Source organism: Topomyia yanbarensis, chromosome 2, assembly GCF_030247195.1.
Source record: "Topomyia yanbarensis strain Yona2022 chromosome 2, ASM3024719v1, whole genome shotgun sequence".
Lineage (NCBI taxonomy): Eukaryota > Metazoa > Arthropoda > Insecta > Diptera > Culicidae > Topomyia > Topomyia yanbarensis.
The window spans coordinates 41,301,263-41,326,189 of NC_080671.1; the positions used below are offsets into that span (position 1 = coordinate 41,301,263).

Sequence of the window (24,927 nt, forward strand, 5' to 3'; positions counted from 1 at the left end):
CTGAATACGATTTAGCGCGAAATTCGTCTTCAAGAGAAAGACTGTATAAACAAATTGCTGTCAAAAGTTTCTAGAAGCGATTAATACGAGCACTGTTTCGGACAAAAAAAACCTATCAATATTAAATATACAGGTTCTATTTATTTTAAGTTTTACATGTTACCGGAAAATTTTAGCTTTTTCTACCTTTCAAACCCACCGTGCAATCGTGACATCTTCCACGAGATGGATTTTCTTCACGCAAGATACTACCGTGGATTAAGCTGGGGGCCATCACCGGCACTCCCACTACGCTACGGAGTAATCACAGCTGTGAAGAGGATACGTATAGGGTGACAAAAACAAAGCATTAAAAATAGGCACTTATAAATTACAGTCTCTTTTTGTTGACCGGTCCTGTCTTACCACATGTAAGTGGAGAAGAGAGCGCGTGTTTTCGCGTCAGTCGGTGGAAAGTGCTACACAAGTGTCGTACACTACTCGGTTGTCTGTGGACTGGTCGCACCAGGAGACTTCTTAATGATTTTTCAAACGTGTTTTGGTTCGATACAGTGGCACCGCAACCATTACTATTCTATAGTCTGTTCAGAAAACTGCAGGTTTGATTACGACAAAGGACAAAGTTTGTGACCTGAGTTCCTGTCACAAGTTCACAACGGCGAAAGTCAGCGGGTAAATAATTGCACCAACAAAGTAGTAAAATTTACTAATAGAACGTTTGTGCGGTGAAAAGTGCGAAGTGGAACAGCGGAAAGGTGAAGCAAGTAAAAAGATAGCGGGTAATTTTCCAGCTGGCGCATCCCAAATTACGAAAAAAAAGGGAGCTTGTTTTAGTGCTGTTGAATAATTTAAATAAAATTGCAAAAGTTTTATCGCTTTTGCGCGACGACCGAGGGTCGAGAGTCTCCTATGTGACATAGACGCCAAATTAAAGCAGAGACAATGTTCGGTAGAGTGTTAGTTCTGGTATTATTGGTTGCCCTAAACTTTGTCTTCCGTTTGGGATTCACAGCAGCTCAAAAACGCAACATTGCTGATATTGAACTGGACGAGGAGCATGATACCGTTTCACTACAGGCGTGCTATGTGGAGGACTTACGGAACATCAGAGAGTACAGTCAAAATCCGCTTTCAGTAATTATCAGTCACTGCTTTTTGCAAGAACTACCGAACGCTATTTTCATTCGGTTTTCCGATCTCAAAACGCTTGAAATATGTGATAGCAGATTGAACAATCTGCAGGATTTTGCCCTTAATGGTCTTAGAAGTCTCGAAGTTCTCAATTTCGCCAGGAATAATCTAACAGCTGTGAAATCATGGAGCGACCATAATTTGTACTCGCTCCTTAGTCTGGATCTCAGACGAAATCAGTTGAAAACTATCAATACTCAATCCTTCAAACGTTTTCCGAATCTAACGAAATTGAATCTTGCTGGAAATCTAATATCCGAAATTCCAGAAGGAACTTTGCAAGTAGTTCCCCACCTCAAATGTGTGAATCTCGCTCGCAATCTTCTCACATCCATAGAAGAAACCACACTGAAGGGTCTTACTAAGCTTACCCATGCATTCTTCAATCATAATCAAATTACATATATTGACTTTTTCGCCTTTATCGGAAATAGTCACTTGAAGTCACTTCAATTACAAGAAAACCAAATCAGCATTTTCGAAACCGATCTACTCTCCAATCTACCGCGCTTAGCGTTCCTCAACATAAGTCACAATCTTTTGGAAAAGGTTACAGAAAACACTTTCAAACGTAGTGCAGATCTGCGCTTGCTGGACCTCAGCTATAACAAGATCGAAAACTTCCACGAGGACAGTCTCAAGGGTCTTTCAAGTCTAGAGGTAAGTGCTAGTCACATGCGATCCGCATATTAAATCAAGCGTTGATCCTCTCATTAAAAGGAAATAAATCTACCGAGCTTCGCTTATCTAATCTGTCCGCAGGTCTTCAACGCAAGTCATAACCAGCTCAGCCAGTTAAATAAATATATGTTCAAAGATTTCTCCGCTGTTCAAGTGCTTGTTCTTGCCGGCAATCAACTGACTTACGTGGAAAACAAACTGTTCGAGTATACTCCCCATATCGAGATACTGAACCTGTCCAGCAATGCAATCGCGGATATCGAACCGAACATTTTCGAAGACGTTAACCGGCTGCATTCGTTGGATCTCTCCCACAACCAGCTAGCAGAGGATGCCTTTCTGGGGCCAATTTCCAACCTGCAGTGTTTAAATTTAAGTCACAATCTGTTCCAACGGATGAACGTATCCCAGCTGGCAACGGTGGAACACGTGGAATTGTACGAGAATCCGTGGAAGTGTCAGTTTTTGATTCTGGAACTGATGAAGCTGAACAGAAATGTGCACTACGCTAAAAACTATGAGGTCCACTCGACGGATAGTATACTGAACACCCGCGGAATCGAGTGCACCGATGAACGGGGAAAGTTGCGGGATATTGTTTTGGTGGAAAATGCTGCCAGTCCGGATTACAACTCGTTGGTGAGTGTCCGAGGTATTTTTATGGAGGGAGGGTTCCAAAGACTGGATGTTTCGAAATTATTGCAGCCGTTTTTAGTGCTGTTGTTATGTTTCATGTTTAAAATTGCAATTCTTTTGTATTTGAAATATTCTTCAAACAGTTATTATCTACCGAGAAAAAGAAGGATAATCTGTTCTACATCGATGATTATTCATTTACCAATATTCTAACTGACTGTTGATTAGACTTTCAAAATTGAAACTAAATAATTCTCATTGTTTAACAAAAACTATTCTAAACTATTGAAAAGTAATTGAAAAATTCTATTTCTTCACAAAACATGTTTATCAGGTTACTCTAAATGTAAAGGGTGTTACTCTAAATGTAAAAAATCATCAAACATGATAAAGTACACATTGTTCTATAAATAGACAAACTATTTTGCTTTTTGAAGTATATTGACTGCCAACTACAAAAAAACCAACCTAATCCACCTAGCAGTTAGATGAGACATTTCTTACACATATCACTGTTGGATCATTTATTAGTTTGCAGCACTCGTGCGAAGTAAACACATAACAGTTTCTAGTCCTTTGCGAATAAAACCACGAATAAACTGAATGAATTATAGAAAAACGATAAAACGGACAAAATAAAAAATACAGCTAAAAATGAAAAAGAGGTTTTCAAATTCATAAAATGAATAGAATGATTAATATAAATCAAATTAATCACATACATAAATCACATTAGATTAGCTTATTAAATGGAAAATTAGGCAATATTTAAAAATAGTTATAAAATTAATAGAAAAAATAAAATTGACTCGAATTCAAATGTGCGCAAATCTTGCCTCAATCAAAAGTTATAGCTGCTTAAAAACGTTGTTGTCCACAAACAACATGGGCATGAATGGGTTAATGGATCCAGTCAATACAATTAATCAAATGAATGAAATGGATAAATAAAACTGTCATCCAATAATAAAAAGAACTGACTAAACCGAATTAATAATATGAAAAAACTGAATAAAATATATGATCTAGAAAAAATTAACAATTTAATAAAATGATTAAAACAAATGAAATAAATAATATGAATAATGCAAAAAAGATTGAATTAATAAAATAATCAATATGAATAATATGGATAAAATTAACCCCCTCATACCTAATATTTTTCTAGCACATATATCGTTCCAAAACAGTTTTTCCTAAGTGTGTTTGAATAAAGAAATACAAAAACCTGTTATGATTAGGGTTCGCAGTACCGACCCATTTTGGCGAGAACCGGTACTGCGGTATTGAAGCCCACAGTACCGGTAGTACCAGTAAAGTACATGTACTCCAATATTTTTTTCAAAAAATTCGAGAAACGCTTCAAAGTACAATTGAATGCTCAAACTGATGTCTCATTGCATCAGAAGGTATTTTTCGAAGGCGGCACCTTCTTTTGTTTCGAGATATAGGCCACTTTGAATTCAATAACTGCTAAGCGGTGCGGTTTTTGTCGACTTCAACAGACGGTTAATGTAAGAAACCCTATTATTAACAGTAAATCGAAGAGATAATGTAAATAGGTGTTCTTTTGTCACATACCCGTTACATGCCGAGCATTATCGCTTTGCTGTAAATTTTGACTTTTAAGCATACCAAACCTCCTAATTTCCTGTAAACTATGGAGTTTTACTGACATTTCCGATCACCAAATATTACGAATCGCTCCATTCAGAAGCAGTTCACCAACTCTAAAATTATAATCCTAAAAATCAGTGTTCGTTCTTTCACAGATAAAGATTTAAGCGCAAACCAAATACAGGCATGACCTAGGCCACGACCTTATTACGCGGCACCCTGTGAATAATTGGAACCAAACAGAATGCCAATAATAAAAAATCAAAACAAATTTTTACTCCTATGCTAGATGTGAATACTTTGAAATTTAATAAAATTTAGTTGAAATTTTATTTCGACCAAATAGTTCAAGAATTTAAACATACCGATCAGTACAACGGAAGTAGGTAATATTTAACTTCTAGAATTATGATGAAGATGACCCAAGCTCATTTCACCACAAGGGCGTAGGCTGAATTTAGAATTTTTTTAGGAGACAATTAAATATAATAGAAAACCACCTTGCAGGTCGATATTTGAAAACAAGTCCTACAGAGTCTACATATTTTTCATAAAAATATTATATGGTACCGAAAATACCGGTACTGGCTTTTGTTCAGTACCGGTATTACGGTACCAATAATGGGTCGGTATTCCCGGGATTTGCGATACCGGTATTACCGGTACCACAACCCTAGTTTTGATCAAGATAGATGCTAGCAGCGTGAGAAGCTGCTCAATTTTCACATACCGATCCTTAATACACATCTCCTGCAAAGATTTCGATAGTTCGATTGGGCAGAAAAGATAGCCGAAAGCAGTCTGCATTGATAATATTTATTAGTTTTCAAAAATATTTGAAGACCGCGAAGATATATCAAAATATTCGCTGATAACTGAAAATACCCCTGGCAGCACAAATCCAGTGAAATCCAAACAGAACAATTGTAATAACTTCAGTTCTACGGATATTTCTTGCAACTATTAGCGCTCAAATAAACGGTGATAGTCACAATTATTTATTTTAAATTAGTTTCTAGAATTAGAATTAGAAAATATAATTCGCGTAGAGGAGTACTTGATATGGGAAGGGTGGTTTAGGGAAGAGTGGTGAGTGATGTGAGGGAGAGGGCCTCACCGTATCCCCCTAACTACGACCCTGTTAAAATACAGAAAACCTATGTAAGTCACAAAAAAATTAAGTTGACGATGTTCAGAGTGACTGCATAACCTTTCTATAGGAGAAATGCAAAAATGTGAATTTGCTGTGTGTCCGTACTCTTAGACCCCTAACTCCGGAACCGGATTTCGGAATTTAATGAAATTCAATAGCAGCCTATGTGAACGTTGTACCTTTCATTTGAGACTAAGTTTGATGAAATCGGTTCAGCCATCTCCGAGTAACCAATGTGCATATTTTTGGTCACATACACACACACACACATACATACATACATACATACATACATACATACATACACACATACATACATACATACACACACATAGATACGCACACACAGACATTTACCGAATTCGACGAACTGAGTCGAATGGTATATGACAGACGGCCCTCCGGGCCGGGATTAAGCTGGTGATGTTCAGAGTGATTACATAACCTTTCTATTGAGAAAGGCAAAAATGTTTTCTTTCCATATATTTTATCATTTTTTAAATTTTGTTTGCTTTCAAACAATAAAATTATTGAAATGAAAAAAACTGCGATATTAAAATGTAATAGAATTAAAAGGATAAATTAAATAGTGTCTAATTAATGTTATAAATAAATAAATGAATGATACGAATAAAATGCATGAGAAAATAAACTTATCGAAAGAATGAAATGAATACAATACATAAAATGAGGTCAAATAAACAAAATGAATCATAAGAATGCTAAACGAAAAAAAATCATTAAAATGAAATGATTATATATTCAAAATAAGTCAAATATTTAAAATGTAAAAAATAAACAAAACGAATATAATCCATGAAATAAATGATCTGGAAAAAATGAGTATATAAAATAAAATATAAAAAAGTTAGTTAAATGAAGTAAATGAATAAAACGAATTTCACGAATTTCAAAATCATTGTTTTCTGAAGTATTTGTTTCACGGCGTTTTAACATTGTTGTGATTCCAACGTAAAAGGAGGGATTCTGGTTTTCTAAACGCTTTATTCGACGAGCCGTTAAAAAATCCCTGCCGGAGAAATATAGGTATTTTTGTTATACAATTCAATTGTGTTTTCCTTTCTTTGTAATAATATAAATTTAAGAACTTACGTTTTAGTCCCTTTTACGTTTTAATTCTGTTCTTTTTTTTTTGTATTTCAACTGCTCGATTAAACCTAGCAAATTCTTAGCTTCGTTTGCAATTACTGCCGTGTTCTAACCGTGTGAGTTCAGCAATATATTTTAACAGCCACTTATGTTATAATAAGATAGTAATAAGATAGACATAGTAAGTAATTTTAAGTATTTTAAGATAACAATATTAATATAAGTATTTCAGTAGATAATAATTACCGTAGTTGATAGGAAATTACAAATCCTCGCTATTTTAAATATTTTTCGTATAAGAACTAACTTCGTATACCAATTCGCTAATGTCCTTTGTTCCTTTCTCTGCCTGTCCTTGCGTAACCTGTCAATTCGATCGATCCCTTGATCGGTCACCGGGTGTGGAAAATGTCTTTGGCGCAGAGGCATACCTAAAGAGAGGGTTACACCAGCACGAACCAATGTTGTTGAATAGTAGGTGCGTAGCAACTTGAAAAGTTGCGACACTCCCCCCAGTACTTCGCGATCATTGATCCGAGGTACTCCCAATCGCACCAACATCCAACACGGCGAGTTTTATGGCTGGTCTCTCCAATATTCCGCTAGCTGTTTGCACCATAGCTCTTCGAACCTGGCCATCCTTGGACCGGACGGCGTCGATGATTCGTCCTTTCGGCCAACAATTTCTTGGAACACCAACACGACAATGTCTCCCACTTCTATGGGCTTCGCCGGACAAAACCATTTTGTTCTCCTCGTTAACGTTGGCAGGTAATCAGCTATCCAGCGTTTCCAGAACCTGTTTGCGTAGACCTGCGACATCTTCCATGTGTGCTTCAGGGCGTAGCTACTGTCTTCGAATGTGACCGGTGGCTTAGAACCGTCTGATGACCCGAGTAGGAAATGGTTCGGGGTTAGCGGCGATGATAGCTCATCTTCTAGTGGCAATTCAGTCAACAGTCTAGAATTGCTAATTAGTTCGATTTCTGCCAACATGTTTCTTAATAGTTCATCGGTAGGTGTACGTGTGAGTTGTAGGTGTTTCAAGGCTTTCTTCACTGACTGAACGAGGCGTTCCCATGCGCCACCAAAGTGCGGAGAAGCTGGCGGGTTGAATGACCATTTTGTATCCGTTGTAGTGAAATGTTCCATCAGCTTGTTCTGATCTATCTGCTGTAGTGCCTGTTTCAATTCACGGCTTGCACCAACAAAATTCGTTCCGCGATCGCTAAATATCTCCAAGGGGGAACCTCTTCTGGCTATGAAATTCCCAATGGCCAAGATGCATGAATCTGTTGTGAGGGTGTGCGCAATTTCGAGGTGTATTGCTCGAACAGTGAGACAAGTAATCAACACACCCCAACGTTTTTCACGTGCATCGGCCCAAAATAATCAATGTCTACATATGAAAAAGGCCGACAAAAGGCTTTCAACCGCATTGGTGGTAGAGCAGACATTTCAGGGACGGCTGGTCTTGCCTTGCGGATTTTGCAAAGCTGGCATCTCTCACGAACACGATTATACACCGAACGAAGCTTAGGAATATAGAATCGACGCTTGATTTCGTTGAGCGCCGTCTGGTGGTTCATGTGGCAGTATCGTTGGTGAATGCTGGCGATAATAAGATCCGAAACTGGATGGCACTTAGGCAGCAATATCGGGCGTTTCGTACACTCTTCCACAAATTCGCAAGCATCTATGCGACCTTTCATGTGAACTAACCCATCTACCTCAAGAATTGGGCTAAGCTTGTACAATGAACTATTTCTGTGCAACACGTTCTTCCATGGCAATGGATTAGATTTCCTTAAGTGTTGAATCTCTCTGGCAAACTCGGAATCTTGAACGAACTTAAGTATAGTCAGCTCTGCTTCTTTTAGCTCCTCATGGGATAGTGGACCGCTTTCAACAGGTTGTTTGACGATTTTCTTGCGTATATTAGCTGGGAATCGTTTCACAAAAGCCACATGACGTAGCAACCGTTTCCATCTGGAAAATTTCTCCCATTCGAATATCGCACGTTCTTCGAAGTGATGTAGTACTTTTACACGTTTTTCTTCTATTGTGTCACCAAATTTTGATATATTATCAGGCCAACCCTCTTTGGGGCCCCACAGGAATTCCAGTCCACGAAACCAACGACTTGTAGGAGCCAGGTCCGGTAACTTTTGCCATTTTGTAGCCTCGTCCGCAACGTTCAATTTTGATGGGATCCAGTTCCATTCATGTGGCTCCGTCAACTCCAACATCTCACTGATTCGTACCGCTACAAACTGGCTATATTTCCGGTGATCAGAGTTTAGCCAACAAAGAACATCTCGCGCATCCGTCCAGAAGAATCGTTGCATAGGTTTTAATTTGTGCGACTCCGTGATGCTGTTCGCCAAGCGGGCGCCGATTACTGCTGCCTGCAGTTCCAGTCTGGGTATTGACACAAATTGCAGTGGAGCTACTTTTGTTTTTGCCCCGACTAGTGCACATTCCACGACGCCACCTTCTTCGAAACGCAGATAACATACCGCAGCAACTCCATTCTCAGACGCATCAACGAAGACATGGAGCTGAATCGAATTTCGTTCACTGATGCTACTCCTCATCCGGTAACATCTGGGCACCCTAACCATCTCTACTCTCGGAAGAACTTGCACCCAGGTCAGCCATTTCTCCCGCTGTTCACTGTTGATTGGCTCGTCCCAATTCACACCACTACGCCATATTTCCTGAAGCAATATCTTCAGAAACATCAGGAAGTTTGCCAAGAATCCCAAAGGATCATAGACCATCATTAGCGTGCTTAAGATCTGCCTCTTTGTCGGAATAATTTGACCGTTAAGTAGTTCCGCGTTAATCCCTGGGGATACTTTGAAGGTGAATGAATCAGTAACAGTACACCACCACAAGCCCAGAACTTTTTCTGTCCCCATCTCGCTCAACAGATTCATACTTGTTACACCTGGTGTCGCTTGCAACTCCCGCAGTACTTGATTTGAGTTTGACAGCCAGTTGCGTATTTCGAAACCAGCCTCAGCATGGACGAACTGGACCTCTTTCGCCAACTTTATCGCCTCTTCTTCCGTTTCCACACTAGTGAGCATATCATCGACGTAATGTTCCTTCACTATCGCTTCAGCTGCTCTTGGAAATCGGTCCTGGAATCGTTGTGCATTATGGTTTTTTACATACTGCGCGCAACTCGGCGAACACGTTGCCCCAAATATCATCACCTTCATAGCATAAACGTCTGGATCACGGTCAAGCTCACCGTTTCGCCATAAAATCTCAGACATTGTTGGTCATTTTCATTCATCATCACTTGTAGGAACATTTCCAGTATATCCCCGGTAATGGCAATCCTGAATTCGCGGAAGCGATGAAGCACGGATAAAAGAGAAGTGAGTAAATCCGACCCAGTAAGTAAAAACGAATTCAACGATACTCCCGCAACCTTCGCAGCCGCATCCCAAACTATTCGTAGTTTTCCTGGTTTATTGGGATTTACTATGGGGAAAATTGGCAGATACCAGACACGCGGGCATTTCTTGGATAGTTGCTTCTCAGTCAGTCTCACGATATATCCGCATCGCTCGTAATCTCTAATCTTCTCCTTCAACGATTCAGCCATTTCAGGGTCTCGTTGCATTCTCTTCTCCAAGCAGCTCAGCCGTCTCGCAGCCATAGGTTTGCTATCAGGCAGTCGGACATCATCGTTGCGCCAGAGCAATCCTGTCTCGTACCATCTGTCTTTAACGTGAGTTAGAGATTTCAATAACTGCTGCGCTCGCTCATCATCCTTTGATAGGAGTGGTTTGATGTTGTGCCCGATCCCAATGCTATCCAAGGCGAAGTATGCTTTCACCATTTTATGCAGCTCAGCATCGTTTCGCTCGCAACACTGGCACACATGAAAACTATGATGTGCCATGTAACTAATTTGGGGTATTACAGAGCAGGGTCCAAACACTATCCATCCCAAGCGTGTTCTGGTGGCAATCGGCTCGTTTTTCTTCCCCTCTCTGCTGTCTAACGTGTGCCCCAAATGGCAACTATCGATTCCAATCAATATTCTTGGTTCGACATTGTAATATGAATCCGCCGAAAGATCATGCAAGTATGGATAGCGAAGCTGCAATTCATCCAAAGCAAGGGTCTGCCTTGGCAATGCCAGCCTTTGGACAGTATGAACTTTGGGAATCTGATGCACCTTAGTGTCGTGTATTCCCGAAATTTCCAAACCAAGCTTAACGGAATTCATTTCCTGTCGTTGATAGTCTGATGTCCAATCGAGACACAAAGGATACGGTTCACCTAGAATATCTAGTTCTTTTAGCAAACTGTGTTCCATAAGTGTGACCGATGAACCATCGTCCAGAAAGGCGAACGTACTGACAGACTTGCCTCGTCCATGTAGGAGCACCGGGACGTATCGAAACAATACCTTTCCTACGTTACTTGAATGCGTGTTGCAGGTTTCGACGGATGTCTCTGAACTACCACGAGGAAGTGATGCTTGTTGAAGCTCTCGTCGTTGATATCTGGAATCATCGTGTAACAATTGGTGATGCATGTAAGTACAACCATTCTTTCCGCAAGCTTGCCTAACCGTACACGCTCCGAAATGTTTTGTCAAACATTTACGACACAACTTGTGCTGCTTCAGTGCTGCCCACCGAGCACCGATATCCATTTCCCGAAACATTTTACATGAGCCTAGATTTCCGCATTCTCCGTGACAAAGGACACACTGAGTAAACGCTGGCTTCGGCGTAGTCCTGAAAGGAACCACTGGAACAAGAGATGGACTAGAACTCGTCTCGACATGTACGTGCACTTCCTCCCTTCGACCTCGTTTCTCTGGTTTGCCTGCGTAGCTGCTTATTGACGACGGAACCGTTACTGTGCATGCCGCTTCCACGAGCGTACCAAGCCATTTGCTAAAGTCCGACAGTGTAACCGCATTTAGTGCATGACGAAATCTCGCCCAATCGAGCTTAATAGTTGGTGGCAGTCTCTCGACGAGCTCTTGAAGGAGTGCCACGTTGCAAAGATGCTCGTTTAGACAACAAGCCACGATCGTTGCACACATATTCTGGACGGCAACGCCAAAATCGATCAGAGTTCCAAGCTTCTCTGTCTTCGGCGCGGGCATTTCCCGAATCTTGCATACTAATGAGTGTACAATCACTTCCGGCCTGCCGAATAACGTCCTTAACGTGTTTATGACACCTTCGATCCCTGCTGGATATAACAAACGGCTCCGCACTACTTCTAGAGCTTTTCCCTTCAAGCTTTTCTGAAGTTGAAGTAGGTTTTCTTCATCACTATAACCGCACATCCTGGTAGTACTCGTGTTCACTGTTTCTTCTTCGGTCGCAAAATCATTCCTCGGTGGGATAGATTCACCGATTTCCATCGCTTTCACTCGGTTCTCAAGGCACTTCGTTTGGACATCTTGCTTTCTTGCAATCTCCATAAGTTGTCTTTCCATCCGCTCGATCGCTTTATACACGTCGCCCGTTGCGCGGATTTCCGTTCCTAAAGTCGTTGAATTCGCGTTAGGTGGAGGAACACCGGATGGAACAACTAACTCCTCTCGTATTTGCTTCTCTCGCTTCTCCATTCGACGCTGAAACTGGTGGTGCAAATCACTGACAGCATTCTGCAACTCGCGATCTTTTTCTCGAAGTAACTTCTCGTAGGCCCGCTGCTGTTCTTCAAATTTATTCTGCATCTGATCCATTTTTAGTTGAAACTGTTTAAGTTGCTCGTTTTGCACTTGGTTTTCCTCTGACCTTGGTTCCGCTCCACCCTGTACAGGTACCATAATGATGACGGATGCGCTGTTAGCTGTTCGTTTAGCTTCGCATGTTGCACAATTCCAGTCCACATCCTCGATGCCTTCATCAACGCCCACGCACTTGAAGTGATACCATAAACCACAGTCGTCACAGCAAACCATCCGGCTGTTATCTGGATCATTGCAGGCTTTACAACTCACACCTGGCCAGGAGCCTTTTATCCGATTGGCTTTCGACATACCTCAGTAAGCCCCCGATCGTGATAAAACGGATTTTTTAAAATGTTGTGATTCCAACGTAAAAGGAGGGATTCTGGTTTTCTAAACGACGAGCCGTTAAAAAATCCCTGCCGGAGAAATATAGGTATTTTTGTTATACAATTCAATTGTGTTTTCCTTTCTTTGTAATAATATAAATTTAAGAACTTACGTTTTAGTCCCTTTTACGTTTTAATTGTTCTTCTTTTTGTATTTCAACTGCTCGATTAAACCTAGCAAATTCTCGATTAAACCTAGCAAATTCTTGGCTTCGTTTGCAATTACTGCCGTGTTCTAACCGTGTGAGTTCAGCAATATATTTCAACAGCCACTGATGTTATAATAAGATAGTAATAAGATAGACATAGTAAGTAATTTTAAGTATTTTAATATAACAATATTAATATAAGTATTTCAGTAGATAATAATTACCGTAGTTGATAGGAAATTACAAATTCTCGCTATTTTAAATATTTTTCGTATAAGAACTAACTTCGTATACCAATTCGCTAATGTCCTTTGTTCCTTTCTCTGCCTGTCCTTGCGTAACCTGTCAATTCGATCGATTCCTTGATCGGTCACCGGGTGTGGAAAATGTCTTTGGCGCAGAGGCATACCTAAAGAGAGGGTTACACCAGCACGAACCAATGTTGTTGAATAGTAGGTGCGTAGCAACTTGAAAAGTTGCGACAAACATTATCTGGTATTTCTACTTTATTGATGGGCCTCAATTAGTCATCAGGAAATCTAGAAATGAGGAATTTGTCTTGGAATTAAAAGATGTTTTTTTGGTCACAGATATCTGAAAAATTATTTTTGTGCAGAATAGAATTTTTAGGTGCAGTATTTAAACGCGTAATTGGAAATAGTAAAGTGAGATGAGGCCACCAGTAAATAGTATTCATTTGCATTGAAGTACCGTCAAGTCGCCAGTCGCCGTGCGTGCTCCATTCACCGTGCAGTTTCAAAACCACGAAATTTATGGAACTAGTTCCCTAAAAACCACAAATCCAATCATTTTATCGTTTTATTGAAACATTCTAAATGAAGTTGAATATAAATTTTACATACACGGTTGATGGATCCTTTTATGTGCAGTTAATGGTGCATAGAACGGTGACTGGTGACTATGACATGTTCCCAACAAATGTCCTAAACTCCTAATTCTCGTTTTGTTGCTAATAGTTTTATATTATTTATAAATTGTGACGCATTGTGAAAATATTTTCACGGTGACTATGAGAGCGATTATCATTTTGGTAAAAAATAGGGCTTGAGGTCACGCCAAATCTGCTTAAACGCACGGTGACTGGTGACTTGACGGTATATAGAAAAGAGTTTCAAGTGTCTAGGTTATGTTGGCAATTATATTATTGCCGATGATACAAAAGCCGTACATTGAGTCGATTGCAATGCAGTCTCTTTCCACCCATCCTTATCACTTGAGAATTATTTCGTTCGGAATTCTCGTTCTGGAGATATGGGTTTATGAGTCCTACACAAAACAATACCATGACAAAGGAATGGTTCAAACTACCAGAATAATTCATCGAAAAGCCAGTGGCCATTGTAAGTGTCCCTTGACTGCTTTTGAGACACGAACATTTTTGAAATTGTAAGTCGTATTTTTTCGCAAATAAATATGCTTTTAGTCACATTGATCATGGAAAATGTATATTGGGGTTTTTAGTACAACTCCGTATCAGTTGTAATTAATATGTATGACATAAATTCAGTGAGGTCAACTATCTGTTCAATGCATAAACAGTGATTGGAATCCTCGCTAATTTGCGTGTAGAATACGGAGCACTCAAACGAAACGCCTATTGAATTGTCCAATGCCTGTACTAATTCTGGCATTGAAGCTGCAATTGAAACGTTCTCAGCATAAGGCAAATTTAGGCAATTGAATGACCATCGCTATAAGTTAAAAGCATCCTTTAACTGGGATGCAAGTATAGTCCGACAGTTCAGGAGTCTTTGGGCTCCATTTTTCCCGGATCTAATTTGTGGATATTCTTGGAATTTGATTCGTTATTTTTCATAAGTGCATTCCAATACAATGAAACCACATTTTCAATAATATCAACCCAAAACAGGTGTTCTCGAGTTTCAAATGACACATTTGTGCATATGTTCAATTCAAAATTCAGGAGAGATACGAAAAATTTGAAAAAGTGCACGAGAGCTGTCTGTTTTCTACATTTTTGTCTGCAAACCACCATATTACCCAATTTAAAATACCCAAGGATTACCGTAATTTTAGTATATACAAACGCTCACTATAGAATTGAATTAAATTTCAGTTGATGTAGTTTTCGGTTTTTGGTCATATAACTCTCCTTAGTGCAACGTTTCGAAGGAATAGCCCATCATCTTCAGAGCAGCGTTTAACATAAAGTAATTTTCTCATAATACAAATATTTTACAAATTTTGCCAGGACCACAAATATTTTCTTTTTCAAGTAGAATGTAATATTTAATTTGTTTCCCCAAGTGACTCTGTTCTACACTAAAATGGAAAAATCTTTATAGGGAAACACAAGACAAAAATAAGTTGGTTTTCTTTACATCTTACATCGCTAAATTAAATTAGCTTGGATGCTAACAAATATTTCAGATTAGTTGAAGATCCTATGACACATCTTAGAAATGGATTTGAAAATGTCAGGATAGATCTTAGTCGTGACAGTTGCCACGAACACGATGGTGGAGGGATCGAGGGTGGGGAGGGACGATAAGTGAGGGATGGTAAATGATGGCTAGTGCTGTGACATTATTTTTGTACATAGGACGAAATTTTGATTCCTTACATTTTTATTATACATAACGCAACTGACAATTTTTACGCTATAATTAGTACAGCATAAATCTTGCAAAAGAAGATAAACTTTCATTAGAATTTTGTTATTCAAAAACACAATTGCTCTCGGTGATGCTACGAGTATAATATGAATATGAATTACATTAGAAATCCATTTTCTCACTACTAGGTTGATTACTTGGTGATCAGTGCATTCATATACCATCCACCGACTATCTCACGACTGAACACAATGCTTAATCCAACGGATAAATGAATCAACTATGGACAAATACTCAAACCTTAACCAAGCAAGTATCTTAGAGTGGAATTTTCACAATAACCCTGCAATTGTCACGTAAGATAATCAACATGAATTCAGTACCAGAACATGACTTTTAATGGAGCTTTTCACTTGTGTAGTCGCGATATTCGCAAACAAAATAAGTAAAATACACATTGAGTCATTTAGCCGCACATAAAATAAGCCGGGCTTAATGTGGGTACAATTGATCTGGTTTTATGGATCGTTATTTAACTGTGTTTATAGCTTGATGATACGTGAAACTTTTTTTCAGTTTGCTCCGAGGACAGAGTATTTCAAGTTTCCCCTATTAACTTGTAAATAAACTTTTCAAAGTAACTTGTATCAAATCATTTTTTCGTTATTATGTTGAAATTATGGATTTTGTAAAGTTTGTAAATATAGATTTTTATTACAGATTTTTCACCATGCGATTCAGATTTACAGATTTTTCAACTGAAAATACAGATTTCAATGTAGCAACCCTGCCCGTGCATCATTAGAATGGAATGCTATCAGCAGCGCCTGGCGGCAATCATGAGATGTATAACCTACCACCGAAGAATGCGAACTGACATGCAACGCAGCAGCTGCTACGCGCACAACGTCAGAACACAAACTAACGAATTTTTCTTATGTTCCCTTTTTAAACGTGTCGCAACTCATTCGATGGAAAAGAGGCAGTCCTAGCAATGCTTGCTACTTGAGCGAATTGTACCGATCAATCATGGATCAGATAATTACTGCTTTCATAAAATCCATTATTTCCGTTAGTTTTACTAATCGTACATCCTACAGAATTGGATACAAAATTGTTGTACATATTTTCAATCAGATAGCGAAACAATCTTATTTTTTCATTCAGTACAATGGCGGATATTCACGTTCAAGAATATTCTCCGGGTAGAAAATTTTTGTTCCAATTGTTCCTGCTTTCTAACACAGAGCTGCACAAATTAATCCACGGAGATGAATCCTAATAATCACCTTCTCTCCCTGTGCTGACATACAGTTTGCGGACATCTGACAAGTGGACTTGCTGAAACCGACTGAAATGACAATTCTTTCTGATCAAGATTTGCGGGTCGGTATATGAAATTAGCGGGAACCAATCAGGAACGAGCTTCAGTCAGATGATTTGAAATCGGTTTTTTTCGTGTATGCTATCTTACATCCATCAGAAATGAAAATGATGGCCTCTGCTAGTAGCACGTATCGACACAAACTGATTCATCCACCAGTCGTGTACACCTCACAAATATTTCTCGGTATTGAACAGCCATCCGTTCGCGCCAAGCAACCAAATACGGATGTTGGTAGAAACAAATTTTGTAGCGGACAGATATTTAAAACTTTTCATCATTTAAGTATTCGGTTGGTGCACCATATTGACGGCTCTGACCGCGATGAGCTGAAATTTTTCACAATTTCGGTAGTTTTTGAGAGATTTTTTAAAACTCAGTATTTTCGGGGTTAATGCATGTTATACTCCAAATTTTAATACTTCATTGCGGAACATATTTTCGATAAAATTGCCTTAAACCTCAAACCATTCTATTAAGTATGATGAAAGTTATTAACGTTCAGAATCTGACGCGACTGCCCCAGCCGATATTTTGAAATGGGACCTCATATTGAAACGTTAGAAGTATTATACTTCAAAAAAAACACTTTTAAAGCTCTTTAGCAATACATAAATATCCAAATTAAATCAATCGAGTCCAGATTTTTTACGCGTATAAGAAGTCAGTTGCTATGCATTGCAAATATTCAATACTTTACGCTAATATTCCGTTCTCAGAATTCAATCTTCCAATCAAAACAAATTACACTACCGTTCCATTCCAGGAATACCACCGGTACCGGCTGTTCCACGAAGCCCACATCGACACCCGTCCGATCCAGGATAACTTCGACACCAAGTCCACCATCCTGTGGTTAATGTCCGGAGCGTTCGTGGTATTCGGTGCTTTCAAACTGATCCAGCTGATCCTGCGTCACTCAGAGCACCAGAGCGAAAAGTGGCGCCTAGCCCAGCACGTGAGTAGACAGCAGTCGGGCAATGTAATTATGTATTCTTCGAAAACACCCACTGCCTCAGTACCGGCAGTCAACTCGGCCGGATTTATATTCCCGTGCACCCATCCGCCCGGCATGCGCCAGTACACCCCGTCGATAAGCTAATCAACAGATCAGACCCGCCACTAAAACGGACCTAAACCAACCCCGGCTTTTGGCGAGTGGAGTATTTACCTAGTAGAAATAGAAGAACGCTTTTCCTGGAATCAATGTCGTTTCGTCCGTTCCGAGTCTGTTGATGTTATTTATTTTAACTCCCGATAAAACTTTGTTCGTTTCATTTTTGTTTCGTTTCATTTTTCCATCGCTTCGATAGCAGCTAATCCGAAATCGATGCAAGTGTACTGTTTCATTTCCCTAATGAGTGTTTTTGTTCGTCCCACCTTCCGTATTTGTATGTTTGTGGAAAGATGCAGGTTAGTGTTTTCGGGTAAGGTAAGAAATAATCGAGAATGAAGCCCAAGAAAAAAAATAGTTTATCCGCTTTTTCTTTCGAAGTCCGCGAACTGCGCTCGCAGAAGAAATAGTAGTTTATGCAGACACACACATCCGCTAACATTGTTCGGTGCTAGTTCAGTTTACGAGGAGCGATAAAAAGAAAGTTTTTCTCCCAAGAAACTTATTGTTGGAATTTAATTACTACTAATAGAGCTCCGTCCCGTCAGCAAATACCGTCTAGTTGTTAAGAAGATTTGAACTGAACTTCAAACTGAGGGTGGCGAAAAACAGATTCTTATTTTTGAAACATTTAGAAGGGATGCCGACATTATGTTTTTCTTTCTCTTATTTTAAGCCAGCATAGAAACCGAGAAAATCAGTTTTTCACTCCGATGAAAAAATCAATCAGCAGCACCGAAACTATAAATCATTCTGATTGAAAGTCTCAAGAAGTTCAACAGAGTGTGGGGAAACTGCTTTTTCCGATTGCGAATTACGTATTATTTGCAGTTCAGAAATTTACTCAAATTTGCAACCGAGTTGAAAACTTCACTCTTAAGAAGTTATTAGGTTGTCTGCATAATTCGACGTCCATGTCTTAAGACCGTATGAAATTGCATCTGCAGGCTACAGTACCCTTATCTCGCAATATTTACTCACTTGACGCAAGTGCTCTAATAACCCTCGACAACCTACATTTCCTACTTCATTTACTTATGTCAATAGTCTTGAGAAATTCCAACCGAGCTCAAACCCAGCAGGTTAAATGTGGAATACCGTCGTTGATCCTTGACAGAAAGTAACTCCTTCCTCGCTCCGATGCCATTTGAGCCTTCACTTTCTATCTTCATTCTTAATCTATCCGAGTGCTATTCGATACGATGATGTGAGAAAGCACCTATCACATCACAAAGGACGAATAATACATACCGTGTTTGCTTCTGCCAGTCGAATAAAAAAAACAAGAGAGCCTCAACTTTAAAAGGTAAATGTAAACATTGCAACATTGTAACCATTTCCGGAAAGATAGGTCTTCCGAGGGCAACTCAGGGTAACATAATTTGCCAAGCTCACCCCTATTACGGGAAACTTTTGCCAGCTGAGATGAGATTTTCAGGATAATGGCATGTCAGGCTGCAGACCTCGTTATTTGTATGTTGAACACACACAGAATCTGTATTGTATAAATATGGTCATATATATGTAGTGGAATCCTCTGTTTAACCGATGCTCTAGGAACTCCTTACAAGGGTGAGCTAAACGATGCATGCAGCACCCGTTTCGAAGCGAAGAAAAGTTTTCCGCTTTTTAATTTTGATTTATTTTTTTACTACCAGATGGAACGATTCCGATGGGACGCAAGATACGGGAAAAACGGCAGACTCGTATACGGCTGATTAGTGTGGGTTGATTCTGAAAGCTATACCGTCTACAACGACGTTAAATACCAACAGACAATAGTGGGACGAAGAAACGCTCTGGCTCGTTCGGTTCGCGGCATGCCAAATAGGAAGCACGTGCACGTTACACACAAATTGTCGGGATAAGTTATCCACAGACGATAAGACGAACTGATCAACAAGAAACAGAACGAATAACTTTCGGAATTCTCATCAGAAGTTTACTAACTATACGGAATTCCAATAAACAGGGTTCAGTGTTGCATTTCGAATGAGCATATTGAAAAAAAAATCGTAATCAATAGTGAATTGTACACACGTTAGGCAACATTTTTCAAAGTTTCTGCAGTTAACGTATTTATTTGTTTTATAACATTTTTCGCTAGTCGATTTATATCCTATGCTAAATATTTAAATAGTTCGGCCCAAATCATTAACCGTTATGCGTCCGACAGGGTACCTGGGTAGCTTTTCAGATTTCAATCCATAAAATTTCAGTGTTCTTCCCCATTGTATATTTATACTCATGGGAATACATTTTGACACATCTACATCTTAAAACAAGGAGTTCAGATCGTAGACAAAAAATGCAGGTAGAAATATAGTTAAGGACAATATAAACAATTTGTAATTTTTTAACATAAATAATCATTTGATTAAAAATAGAAGCAAGGAGAAACAATCACTAGACAATCAGTAGACTTTTTATAAGGAAGGCAAAATATTGTTGATTCCAACATCAGTAGCGGAAACCTATCAGAAAATAATCAGAGAAAAATGACAGGGAAAAATGAAATTAAACTTGTAGTTTTGTGGCAAACGAAAGATCACTATCAGGACATTATGAACTGGATCGCCAACTGGCCTCCTTGGATCCGCTGGGAACTCTTGGGATCACATTTGCAGGTATCTGTTAGTAAGTCAACAAAAAGAGTAGATATAAATAAATTTGGAGGATTACCAGCATATCTCGGACTGAAATCTTATTCTGCTCTCAGTTTTAGATTTTTTAAATATAACATCAAATTTTGATCTCATTTTGCTATCCTTGTTTCTATGTTTATATTTCTTTGGTGAAACATCAAAGTGAATACATATTTTGTTATCAAAAAAAAATTCAACATCTCAATGAGCTTTCAATTTACTCTCACTGATAGCAGAATTAGTTTTCTGTTTGATGTCATAGGACAATTTTGCTGTTCTCCATTTTGATCTTTTAACCTTTAAAACGACCAAAACGACAACAACCTGAGTAATCATTTGCCGAACATCACAACATCAAGTTTAGTTTTCATTTTGTTGCCAGACTCTGCTCGAGTACACAACTAGAATCGTGTAAATTTACGTCTACTGACCATAACATATACATACATCAAAAATGACATAGTTTTACGTTTGATTTTAATTTTACATGTCGCTGAATTTTGCGAGTCACGTTATTTTACTCCACATATGGCGTTTGTTAAAATGTGTAATTTTATGACACTGCGCTTGGAAAGTACATGTAAAATTTAACAGAACACGGTTATATTTCGTCATTTCGTCAATTACGATTTGTTAGATTGTGGCACGTTTTGAAATACCTCAACGGTAAAATTCAGTTTTGTTTGGTGTGTAGAACACTAGTCGCACGACCAGACAACATGTTTAATATCGTGATAGCCGTCACCGCAAGCGCAGAGAACGCTCTATACCACCCCAATACGTCGGAAATGCGCATTCAACGTATAATTGGATTGGAGATGCCACCCGAAGGAAGTCACGACGTTCATCCTTCCTTTTTACCCAAGGTTGGTTGATAGGCATCAACCAACCTTGGGATTCCTAAATATCCATTATCCTACAAAATTTGCCAATTTTCGAGCGTCCTCTAACAAGAAATACTGAAAAATTCGTTAAAGCCATGCGATCTTTCACAAATATTACCTTCTAATGCTTAAGTGTCCGTCTTCTTATTACCATTTTTATCTAAGTGTTACTTTCTTATTACCCGGAATAGAACAAGGCGAAAGAACTCAAACTAATATTTGTATCAGGCAATCCTGAACGATTTCAATATAAATAATCTAGGATCGCCAATATTCTCTCCGGGAAAATTAGGAGTGCTTTCCATGCACCATCGATCGAAGCGCTTACTTGGAACTGTAACGATGTGGACATGGTCGTAGGTAAATATAAAACCATACGTTTTGTGGGGAAAATGCTTAGTATACGAGTATCTTTGCTGTCAGATAAATTTGTGTGTTTGAAGAACAATTATTACGTTTATATACATTATTATAATTTCATTGCGAAACGTCTAACGTTTGAATGTGAATCTACGTGGAATGCTGTTGTCAGCGAAAAAGGATTCTTAGTTCCATTTATTCCGATCAAAGGTCGAATCGAGTACACAACGTAGGGCCCAGCTACTAGACGAAATATTGTTTCTCTCGTTACTGTAAATCTAACGCACTTGGCCGCGCTGGTAGGCATTCGTGTCATTTCCACTGTATTCAGGATGGTCATATTGAAATGGTCGCGAATTGTCGGGACGGGATTGTCAGAATCTCGCTCTTTAGTGAACAAGGAAGCGTAGAAATTAGTCGTGGCCGGTGCTTTCTTTAACATTTCTTACCACCGTTTCTCAAAAGAATGCTTCAATTTTTCTCCGTATAATTTATATGCGGGATATGTCGATAGTTCATTCGAAGTCTCTCCACAGACGAAAAAGATTTTTGATCCTCTCCTCATTTTGCATACCGCGCCTTATTTCTATAATGGGCTCCTTGTTTGCAACGACGACAGTTCATGCCCCGCGGTGCAAAAAGGCAAACAAGTAGATGAGCCCCGTTCAAAAGCACAAATTTTGGATGAACAAATCCGGCGAAAGGCTCGAAATGAGGCTGATGGAAAATAAGTTTTCTAATGCTCCTCGATTTTTGCTGAACACAATTGCTTGCATACCAAAATTTACACTGACTGGAGCACAGGGATCTGGAAGGAGCCACCCCCTATTTCTCAATTAAAGCCCCCCCCCCCTTCTCGGAGACTACACCATCAAACTCTACTTCCCCTGCGGATACGTGGACAAAACACTTTTTCGTACACGGTCGAGTGTTGTTTAGTTAGATCACGCGATATATCGATAACGTGAAATGGCTTGTCTTTAGTCCGGAAGTAGACCATCCAGGGGCCGGTTGTATTAGATATAATTTGTATCGAAAATGAGACTTATCGGTATTATTTTTGTCATCGGAGAAATATTCAAATCGACCTCCACTAAACCTAAAAGGATGTCGTTCGCCGGAGATACCAACCGGCTCACACTCGGCTAGTTTCAAAACACAGTCAGAAACCGACTCGGAATAGTGGTGAGGTATTTCCGTCGGAGGTAGCGACTGCACAAAACATTAACAGTCCTTCCCGTCATGTACGGAAAACAAGACCTATAGTTTGGATCCACGCATCCGAACCGAAGGTCCAGATCTAGACACTGGGATGGGCTAGATCCAGGGCCTGGTCCATTTCCGGGTACTCGTCCAGATTTGGGATCCGGAAACTGATCCAGATCTGAGAGGTCCGAATTTGGGAACTGGTTCGGATTGGGAGCTATGTCGGATCCGGAAACTAGGCCGGATCCGGAAACTGCCTAAAAATTTTATTTTACTATTGTAACCGTTGGTTACAAAGATAATATTGTTTGCTCTGCCAACATAAAACGACTCTCTCGACTGACTTTAAGAGTTCCCCTATCCTTAGTCATACCCTGGGTATTATGTTGTCAAGCTGCGTGAGTGATATCCCGCCAAGTCTGACGCTTCGTCTGGGACGGAGGGGTCACTCACGCAAGGATGCTCACAGATACGCGCTAGGGATACCGGTCACAGCGGTTTGAGCGAAAGTCGCGCAACATATCAGCAACCGACGTTGCAACCATTAGAAGGGCGGCCAATTAAATGAAATGTCAAAGTTCGTGGTCGCTTCCTGATCGTGTTGATCATATCTTTTATGATCTAGCTCAGCACAACCATAGATCGATCTCTTTCCGTCGACAACCACCCTACGGTGCAGATGTGCGCGTCGTGTTTTCTCGTTAGCAGTAATTTAATGTGAATTCTGAAAGGTGTGTAAGAGCTAAATTTTAGATTTTATTGCAGTTCACTTATTATCCGAGTAGAAGTATAGCCTAGGAGTAGTAAGTGAAGATTTTCCTCGACGGAAATTAAAGAACTCCATTCAGTTCAGTAATTACAGACCGAACAACGATAAAAAGGTATTTATTCAAACCAGCTATAGAACTTATTGTCCATGCAAAAAAGGTGACGTCACTAGTACTAATTTCGCTGGAAAGGTCCGCCAGCGGACCTTTTTATCTTGCGCCGAAACACGTTTCGGAAACTTTCTTCCCTAGATCACTATTGTGGGATACCAATAGCCAGTTTGTCGGCCATTTTGAAGCCATTAACCGATCGACGGATGGCGGTGTTAGCCTTGCATGGAAGATGCCCAACCGTGTCGATATAGACCGAAAAGAACGGTGTAACGGGATGTTACCACCGAGGAAAAATCCAGTAATCCTGATCTCGGTATTAACACGTACCATACCTGGCCAAAACCTATCATTTCTAGTTGCCAGCAACATCTACCAGTTATCACAAACAGTATCAGCCATTACCGTGATCAGCCGTCGCCCCACCAGCTTCTCCGGGTACCCGTCGTAGTCATCATCATCGGAGTTGCAGCAAACCGCAAGTACTTACGTGACGTCACAGAAAGTTTAATACCTTACTAACCGAATAAAATTGTATTATGTAGATATTAAGAGTTAGGAGTATTTATGAACAACATTGAGCCTAGTTTAACCCTTACACGCATCTTTTCCGTTATTCGTATTCAACAAAGAATTCCAGGTCTCACCATTGGATGGTTTTTCGGAATCTTATCGATCTTTGCTGCTTTTGAGCATGTCCCTGAAGGAACTTTGGATTGGCTTTCCTTTCCCCCGGTCAGTCGACGTCAGTTGCTGAATCCGTTTCCACATGTTCCCGATGATGAATGAGTTCCATGGCGAATAAATGTGTAGCAATGAATAAATACCCAACATAAGTAAAATTCCCCTCCCAACCACCCACTGAGCCAGTCGAGGGGTAACACTATCCAACTTACCTTGTAAGAAAATCCGAAATTCCACCTATTTCTGCCAACATTGGTGCAGATTCCAGCCTAAATTCGGGCAGAAATCCATCGGAATTTCGGCTGGTTTGACTCGATACTAATACTATTATAGAAATCGACCAAATTGTCCTACATAAGAACAAAGCCGAAGTTGACAGATACTGAAAAAGTGTTTGGTTGTGTGATGCACATACATGAACAGCTACCGGAATTCGTCATTCCACCGTTGTGGTAATATGAGTTTAATACCGCAATGCGCAATTGTGCGGTCTGTTACCAAAAAGGCAATAGAATCTTACCCAAAAA

The 24,927-nt window shown here is 39.6% G+C and overlaps 1 protein-coding gene across 2 annotated transcripts in view; it reads left to right on the plus strand.

Annotated features, from left to right (window-relative positions):
• Positions 1 to 396: 396 nt before the first annotated feature.
• The window catches only part of LOC131683384 (carboxypeptidase N subunit 2-like), a 33,655-nt gene continuing 9,124 nt past the window's right edge, over positions 397 to 24,927 (plus strand). The window contains exons 1-3 of one of the 2 annotated variants that reach the window (XM_058965309.1): positions 397 to 1,851; positions 1,954 to 2,511; positions 17,396 to 17,587. In XM_058965309.1, coding sequence (XP_058821292.1) covers positions 943 to 1,851; positions 1,954 to 2,511; positions 17,396 to 17,587 — 1,659 coding nt within the window. In that variant the 5' untranslated portion in view covers positions 397 to 942. Of the gene's footprint in view, positions 1,852 to 1,953; positions 2,512 to 17,395; positions 20,053 to 24,927 lie in introns of those variants that run through there. The other variant, XM_058965308.1, reaches the window with a different exon arrangement.